General features: G+C 44.3%; 1 protein-coding gene across 1 annotated transcript; it reads right to left on the bottom strand.

The window, feature by feature from the left end:
• Positions 1-1,323: 1,323 nt before the first annotated feature.
• LOC145659179 (homeodomain-interacting protein kinase 1-like) lies at positions 1,324-8,572 on the bottom strand. Its single transcript, XM_081720322.1, has 10 exons — positions 8,455-8,572; positions 5,052-5,467; positions 4,348-4,721; positions 3,565-3,688; positions 3,018-3,137; positions 2,811-2,897; positions 2,329-2,510; positions 1,933-2,163; positions 1,550-1,676; positions 1,324-1,422 (listed from the first exon to the last, which is right to left on the bottom strand). The coding sequence occupies exons 1-10, from the start codon at positions 8,570-8,572 to the stop codon at positions 1,324-1,326; spliced, it is 1,878 nt and encodes a 625-aa protein (XP_081576448.1).
• Between the last annotated feature and the right edge of the window lie 606 nt (positions 8,573-9,178).

Raw genomic sequence — 9,178 nt, forward strand, 5'->3', positions numbered from 1 at the left:
CTCCCACGTCACAGAACAGCAATTCATCTACACTTCTCACAGATAAAACTATCGCTAACGGCGAAGAATAAACATGTTGCAAAAAAGCAGTAAGAGCTAGTATGCAGAAACAGTGGTGTTAGCGCGAAACAGTTTCAAAAACAGGAGTCTCCTTATGAAGGAAGGAGGTCCTTATGAACCTCTGTATTTTGACAGCAAGTATTGACCATGTGCCATTAAAACCATGCCAGGTATGGTATTAATCCACAAAATAGCACATCAAATCTAATTATTTGGCTAGTACAGGGTTATGCAATATTCCCTCAACTCAGCAAAATGCAACAGCTTGAATTACTTAACTGATTAATAATAATAAAAAATCTTTCCGGACTATAAAAACATAGCTGACCCATTCGAAAGATTAAACATCCAGTGAGTGTGTAACCTGGCATGTTAAGGTAAAAGGCATCTCCGACTGGAATACATTTAAGCGGTTTCGGGCGCCATCTGGTGGCGACTTGGAGTCCTTATCACGCTCTCATTTCTTTTGTATGGCGGGACAAATGTTTTGTTATCCTACCTATCGAGCAGTCCTACCTAGATTTAATGCACTTATGTACATTAGCATTAGTCCAGGCTTCTGGTGTTTATTTTGGATGCATATATTATAATTAGGCTACTGTGGACATTTGTATTTTGTATAGCTACAGCACCTGTACTTCACACACGTGTAGTAATCGGATCTAGAAAGTTGCCAGCCCTATTAAAATATTAGGTTTATAGTATAATAGTTTCATTAAACAGACAAAGCGTTAATCACAATAATTTGCATGATGATTAATCTTGAACCAAAAATCTCGCCGGGAGCTGTAGTTCTCTTTCCAGACACACACCCAATAAAACTGTGCTTGATCATTTCTTATTGATAGCCACTGACTATAGGATCAATAGAATAGTACAACCAAATAACCTTTAATGTTTTGCTTTACTGTAATACAATTTAGAATTGCGATGTTACCCTTTTAAGAAGAACTGAACACATTGTGACAAGAGCAACTGGATGAAGCTTTATTGACATGCTGGTCAAGGACTCACATCCAATATGTTTAAAATACATTAATTGAGGCCAAGTGCAGCATAAAAAAATATTTTAACTTCACACAGAACCAAAACCATCAACATCAAAATATAAATGTATAAAAATATGGGTATTGTTAAAAAAAATGTTAAAAATGGGGCCTCCCACAGAAAGGCATGGCACAGTCAGCGACTTCAATTCAAAGTTTTTTATTCAAAGTAAAAAAAAACAAAAACAAAAAAACACTTGGGCAGGTTGGTGGCGCTCTACACGAACTTGGGCAGACGCTTGGGGCTGAGCGGGATGTATGTGGACATGTCGGAGTGCTGCGCCGTCACGCAGCTCATGACGTTCGCCCGCCGCAGCTGGGAGTTGGGGCCAAGGAAGGGAAGGAAGGGTTAAACAACAAGATGAGTGACAGCAAGGAAAGTGTTAGGAAGGATTTCATAATGGCTTTAAAAAGACGAGGCGAGGGCACCTGGTGGGCTGGACTTTGGTGTCATCTTCGTCCTCCGAGTCGCTGGAGATGATGATGACGCTCATAGCTGGGCTGGGCGTGTCAGAGATGATAATGGGCTCCGATGCGTCGCCCATGCCATGCACGGGGGAGGACACAGGTCTGGCACAGGGTCAGAGGAGCACGTCAACACTCTCAACACACACTGCACACTCGAGTGAACACACACAACCTATCACCAAAGTGTGATGGCACAGAGCCATCCAGCACTTGTTACAACAGTTGTACCCACTATGCAGACCCACACACTAGACCAGTAGGTCTCGAGTCCTGTTCTAGGGTTCCCTTGCACTGAATTAGTGTGGAGTTTTAGCGCTAATGCCAACCATTAAAAAGTGCAATAAGAAGCAGGGAGTACCTAGCCCGGCTCTCTGGTTGGCGATCTTTTGACCTCTTGAACCCGCCCTGCTGTGCCGGTTGTCCCACCTGGCTGTGCTGGGCGAGCCAGCTGCTGAAGGTGTCATTGAGGTTGGCAGCTGTGCTGGCCCCGCCCCCCGCCCCACCCCCACTGCCAAACAGGCTCTTGCTGCCATCACACCCTGTGCACTGCCGATTGCAGATCTCCATTTTCTGGAAGCAAGATTTCACACTGCAGCGAGAGAGAGAGAGAGAGAGAGAGAGAGAGAGAGAGAGAGAGAGACACGGGCGGGGGGCAAGTTACAGTACTACCATTTGGATTTGTAAATTAAGATGGTGTTCCTTAATTTTTTTTAAAAACTGTGACATGTAGATTGGAAGGCCTGGAACAACTCACTGGGCACTTTGAGGGAACTGGAGGAGGTGGCTCATGGTGACAAACGGGTGCTTCAGGGCCTTCATCGGCGTGATCCGTTTGTCAGCGTCCAGCGTGAGCATCTTGTTCAGCAGGTCGATGAACTCCCGCCGGTCTGCCTTCTCCGCCGAGACGTCTGCGCCTTCCAGACTGGTCGTATTGACCTGCGCGAGAGACCCAGGGGTGAGTCATATTAAACACCAGCAGAGGGCACCGATCCACCTAAGACGCAGCAAGTTCTGCAGCAAGTTACTATGCATTGCTCTGCCTTTCATAGACGCCGTTCTCCAGAGCGATTCATGTGCGTTCCTCATTATAACGGCACGAACGCTCGACCTTTGAGCTAGCACCTTGCTCAACCTGCTCTACAACGTGAGCCGTGGAAGCCGTTTCTCACGTTCTTCAAATTCACATCACAACAGTAAAGCAATGCGTACAGTTATGTGCACAAAAGCCAAAATAACCTGCATCATGTCGTCAAGACAGGTGAAAATGTACTTCCGTGTCTCTTTGGACTTGATGCCATGCTCTGCCTCATGCTCTGAAGGCGTCTGGAGAAAGGAAAGAAAAAAAATCAACCATTCAGCTCCACCATAAAGTTACATGACATCATTAAGTTACATCCCTTATGAAACAAACACATGGTATTTGGCATTGAAAGACTGGCAAACCTTGAGTCTCCACAGGGGGCAGCTGGAGTCAGGGCTCCTGTGGAAATAGTAGTTGCTCTTGGTCCCTGCGCTCAGCAGGTACTCTGCTGGTAGGCCCTGCGTCTGGGAGATGTAACGGATCTGCAGAGACACCACACGGCAAGAGGATTACGACTTTATTTTGTGTTCATCCTTCCATTTTCAAAATGCATGTATAAAAAAAAAAAGAAAAGAAAAACAGGCCATAGAAACTCTTATTTATATTATTCCTAAAAATAAGCTAGCCAAAGCAGTAGCTAAAAGCTCAAACCATACATTCACTCTCTTCCTTGCTAGCCATTATGGACTCCCTAACAAACTGCATAGTTAGAAGAACGGCCATTTCCATTAGCAACACTACGCCACTCTTTTCACAAACAAGATTTACGTCTTCATCACACAGTGAGAAAAGTGTGAAAAGAAAGTGAAAGAACCGACCCCAAATCAGCGAAATTCTACAGAGCTCCGTGAATCCAAGCCCAAGATGCGTGAAAAAGACTAGGCACAGCTCAAAGGCCCGTGTGCTTACCTGATCATATTCAGAGGCTCCCGGATACAGGGGGGAGCCCAGAAACAGCTCGGCGATGACACAGCCCAGCGACCACATATCCACGGCCTCGCAGAAAGGGAGACCCAGGATGATCTCAGGTGACCTAGACCAAAAACACAGATATCGCCATCATGAAATCAGTCTCGGCTGATTCCGTAGTTTGTGGTGATTCGGCGGCAATTGCTTTAACACAAACGGTGCTGAATTCATTCATGAAAATGTAAAAGGTTTAAATAGTATTTTGTTGATGAGTCCAGGTTTTTTTTTCCCCCCTACACACCACTTTACATTACACACCCACTATTCTAACATGGAACTATATGCAAAAATGCACTGACACTACAATGATGTTCTGTTTTCCATTAAGTAAATACAGAGTATCAATGCAGTTAAACACTGTTACTCGGTAAACAACACGGTTAATTAACGGTATAGCTACAATGCAACAGCAGTTTTGTACAGACATGACCAATACTAATATTACCAAAGCCTGCAACTCGGAGCATCTTAACTAATCTCAGACATTGAAGAGGGTTCATCAGGTATTTTGCTAAATAACAGCACTCACATGAATCACTAAAATTAAACCACTTATAAATCAAATATGAATCAGTCGTGCTCCAGTTAACTGTAATGCTTATCATGATTTTAAGGTGTAGCAGGGTCATCGCAACTGCCAAAATGTGCAGCTCTACTCTAAAGCACACTCGAGTGCAACAAGTGCACACTTATTTCTAACACGCCTCAGCACGTGTCCCTCACCGGTAGTATCTGGTCTGCAGGTAGCTGGAGCACACGGCCTCGGAGACGTGGCTAGCCGAGCCGAAGTCGATGACTTTGACCCTGTACGGCTGCCTGACGGGGTCCACCAGCATGATGTTTTCGGGCTTGAGGTCGGTGTGGATCAGGCCCAGGCTCTTCAGCTTCATGAGCGCTTTGGCGACCTGCTGCAGCACGGGCCGGACGCACTTCAACAGAAGCGGGCTGAACATGCTGTCCTTCAGGAAGTCGTAGAGGCTCTGCCCCAGCATCTCGAACACCAGGCACATGTGCTTCTTGTGCTGGAAGCACTCATACGCACGCACGAAGTTGAACTCGTCTGCGTTCTCCCTGCTCAGCCGTCTCAGGATGCTCACCTGAGGAGGAGCAAATGAGGAAAGACAGATTTAATTTTTCTGCACTTTTTTTTTTAATACACATCCAAACAGGTATGGCTTATGCAATTGTAGCTAAGCCTTCTTTTTATAGTAAGCTTCAAGCTGTCGATGTGTTATCTGAACTAGTTCCTACTGACGCTTTGAAAATTAGAACTAGTGTGCTGATACCAAACACAAGTGTTTTTGTGCTACCCTGGCTGTATACAGATTCCACAGTGTGAGTTAGCACATCTGATACCAACAAACAGAATCGGGGCTACAGCTGATTCCATATCAAAAGCTCCAAAAAAGCAGGCAAAACTTTCCCACCTCGATCTGACCCTGTCGAGCAAAGAATGGATGGTTTTTCAGGATCTTGATGGCAACCATTTCATTGGTGTCCTTCTTGGAGCATTTGGCCACCTGGCCAAAACTTCCACAACCAAGGTAGTGCAGAACCTCGTAGCTGTTGGAGGCAGAGCAGAGGATTTCATTCTGCACCAGCTGGTATTCGCAATCACTTATCGATTTGCTGCTATCTGCGGTACAACCGGAGTACGCAATGGACTGGGTGGAAGAGGTGGTTGTTCCGCTCCTGGCCACGCGCTTGGACAACGAAGGGGTGTAGAGATCCTCCAGGATCTGTACGCTGTCGCTGCTGTGTTCCCCTTCTCTCTTCCTCTTCAGGCTGCACCGCTTCTGACGGGCGTCTTCTCCCCGCTGGCTGGACGACGACGCAGCCTTGTCTGAGGCTCCAGAGGGGGAAAAGACCAGGGCAGGTAAGCCATCGGTTGAACTGAACCCTGGATCCGAGGGCCAGGGCGTCCCCGGCCGAATCCGAGGACCAGGACTCCGCAGGTAGTAATTGCTCTCGAATTTTACTTTCTTGGCGATCCCACTGGAGGAATCTGAAGGGGAAGAGAATATTCCTTTAGGGAAAGATGAAAACAGGGCCACTAACCAAAGGAATGCTATGCAGATCTAGTTAGGGGCTATATTCAAAATTAAAACTAAAACAGCAGATTTAAAAAAAAACAACAACAACAACAACAACACGATCTATGATTTAGCTAACGCTAGCTAGCTAACGCTAACGCTAACCGCTAGTTAACTTCATAACTTACCCTCAGTGTTGATTATTTTCCCACCTTTAACCTTACGGAAAGAAGGCTCAAGAAAACCGAACGGATATAATTCATGATCATCCATGTTGTTCTGTGGTTCTTAATTTAAAGAATTGAAATTATTAGCACGCTATATCGACCGGAGTGAGAAGATTTCCACCAAATATCAATTCGCTACTCTACGGACTCTTCGTTCCATGGCAACAAGGTGACATGGACAGGTGTAACGTCATAAAATGGAATTTCAAGTGCACGTATTGAACCTCGCCAGTAGACAAGATAAAAGCTCACATTTATTTTACTCTTTGTCCAGACATAATCAAAACTAGTGTCTGCTTGTCCGCCTGCTGCACCTACGGGCCCAAACTGGCAGACTCATATAAATCACTTGATAGCATCGAATATTAAGTACTACATTTATCAACATAACATTTCTTAGGACTAATACATGTACCTGCTTACCGATTTCAGCCGTCTACATGCATCCGTTCTCCAGAATCCCACGCTAAATATTTCGTGCTTTTCTGGTAAATTTCCACAACAATCGTGCCTGTCATTTTAAATGGCATTTTAAAACATGCTTCCAGTATAAGATAACTTCAGATTTTGTCAAAGAAAATTCAATTACATAAAAAGTGGGGTGGGTGACTATTATTTACTTCATATGTTTCCTGGGCAAGTGGCGTGAAAGGCAGCTGTTTCAACAAATGGAGGAGGTGTAGATGAAAACGTAGACCCTTCACTTGTCTTATTTAGTTCTCCTTTTAACCGTTTAAAGGTCCGCGTGCTGTCAATCAGCTTCCCATTTATTTGACGCTGTTTGGCGAAACTCATGCAGCCATAAGAATGATTTGAACGCCAATACTTTTGGACATCATGGAAAGGAAGAGGCTTATTTGAGCTGAAGTTTATGTGGAGTTGTTTGGGAGCTTCTAGCATGGACTAGCTACAATGTATAAAGTATACTATTTCTTTACAGTATTATGGTATAGATTCTGTGGATTCCATATATACATTAAATGTAAAATGTTGCCCAGTTATGTCAGAAATAGCAAACAAAAACCACAGGCTCCAAGTTACTGAAAGAGAAGTATTAAATGAGGTCCTGGTAGAGCATACGTGCAGGTTTGTCAGACATGTTCATGAGGAGTTTAACTGAAGCAAAATCCTCATCACACACCCAAGGAGTCAAAGCCTGCAAAATCCCCAAGTAGCAAGACTGCATCCAGGTAGCACTTGCTGATGGAAAGCAAAAAATAGTGCTGTATCCTGCTCTGTGCCTCATCCACTGTACCAGTCTCTTAGTATTGGACTTAGTGTGGTTAATCAATCTTTGACTGTGCTGATTACATTTATGTCATTTAGCTGACACTTTTATTCAAAGCGACAATTATGACTGAGTACGATTTGAGCAATTGAGGGTTAAGGGTTTTGCGCGGGGGCCCAACAGTGGCAACGTGGCAGTGAACCAGCAATCTTCCGAGAACAAGTCAAGTACCTTAACCGCTGAACTACCACTGCCTGTGTTTATATATTGTACTATTTAAAGATTTTGCAGTTACTTGGATTTTGTCAATATAGCAACATGCCCTCAGTCCAGCAGAACAGGAAATCTGAAACCTGATAAATTACCTGTTTCAATTTTTGTTTTCTATTTTAAACACACACAATCCCAAAAAGATTTCTCTGTAGTAATACAGTTCACTACTATAGTTATAGAATTAGCTCCAATTAGCCCATAATATCCCTTTAAATTAAGCCAAAATTCAAAGTCTGAGGTGAAGATCCTATAAAGGTTACATAAGAGCTTGATGTTACATGTGTTTTGAACAAATACTGCCACTAAGTGCCAAAGAACTATTTTTTATAGTTACACCTCCCATGGAATTCAAAATACAACAATCAACTTGTTAAACACATTAATCACACATTGCATTTGAGATACATTTAATACAGTTTGTTAGTCTGTTTGTAAAAAACACTATTTTTAAAAAAAAATGAAGGCATTAAAACAAACAATAAGCCCAGAAACTACAATAATCAAGTTCAATAATCGAGCTGATGTTCAATGTCCGAATCCCTCATGTCTCTCCGTGTTCCTCTTCCTCTCACAGGTAAGGATACAGGCTTTCCTCTGGCCGAGCGAGTAGGCCACGGGCCAATGGTAGGGCTGGTCAGGGAGCTGGTGACGAAGGGAGCTGCTTCCTGATCTATCGTGAGATGACATCACAGACTGCTGGACCTGTAGGAGGAGCCAAAACAAAAAAAAGGGCACCAAGATATCGATAGGTATGTCAATATTCCCAGGCCCCAGCTAAACTACTGCCCAACATTGGAAACCTATTATAGCGTGTAATTATTATGAACCTATTATAGCGTCTAGATTCCACTATTACTGCCTCGTAGTAGCAGGGCTCTGCTGTACTATAAATGTGTTTCTGTCTTCTACTAAAAGTCTCTTTTGGCAGTGTAATTTATTTTGGTCAAATGGCTGCATGACCGTTTTCAAAACAAATTTATAGAGGTGTTGGTGAGGTGATCCTTCCTGAGTTCCCCGGCCAGCAGAGCATGAATGACCTGAGTGGGCGAGCAGCTCTGCACCATGGCACCGAGTGCAAGGTCCTTGTCCTCCCTGATGAAGAGGTTGCTTTCGCCCGCCTTGTGCGGCAGCATGCAGGCAACCAACTCCGCCTTGGCGTCCATGGCCCTCCACAGGTCGGTGGACATGTGCGCCAGTGTTGTCATGGAAGCACGCGACACCATGGAGCTCAGATTCTTCAACTGAGACAGTGGACATGGGGCTCAGGTGTTCAGGCACTCCATGGGGATGTGCCTGTTTAAACACGCCTATCGGACTCATCCGATATGTGGCAGATTTACTTGGTGTGTCAGAGAAGGAAAAGCATCAGTTTGTACTACCTACCATGTTTAAGGACAAGATATTCCTCGCTAGAACATTCCAAATTGACTCTTCATCAGGTTAGAACCATTTTGGTCACAAAACAGAGCAATTCCAGCTCGGACAGCAAAATGCGAAGCTCCTTTTTGGGCCATTGTTTATATGATTTGATTAGAGAATCTTTTGTCCCTGAGAGGGCCCCTCTGGACCACAGTCAGGCACACATCGTGGAGCTTGGGAAGCAGGATGTCAGTGTGGTTCTGGGCCAGAGACTGCACCAGAGTCAAGCTCCCCTTCTTCTTCTCCCTAAAACAGCGTTAGAACACGGTGTACATACCTGGTGTTATGATATCGGTAATGCTAAACAGGTTTCATTAATAAAATCAACTTTTAAAAACACAGAAACAAATGTATTCGCTGTCAGGGTGACCCTC

Source organism: Electrophorus electricus, chromosome 9 (genome assembly GCF_041902795.1).
Source record: "Electrophorus electricus isolate QZ-2024a chromosome 9, ASM4190279v1, whole genome shotgun sequence".
Lineage (NCBI taxonomy): Eukaryota > Metazoa > Chordata > Actinopteri > Gymnotiformes > Gymnotidae > Electrophorus > Electrophorus electricus.

Coding starts and splice junctions, on each gene's coding strand:
- LOC145659179 (XM_081720322.1), bottom strand. CDS start 8,572: ATGTCCACCGACCTGTGGAGGGCCATGGACGCCAAGGCGGAGTTGGTT. Junction 2,164..2,328: donor CAGTTCCCTCAAAGTGCCCA/GTGAGTTGTTCC, acceptor CTCTCGCTGCAG/TGTGAAATCTTGCTTCCAGA. Junction 1,423..1,549: donor AGGACGAAGATGACACCAAA/GTCCAGCCCACC, acceptor CCCAACTCCCAG/CTGCGGCGGGCGAACGTCAT.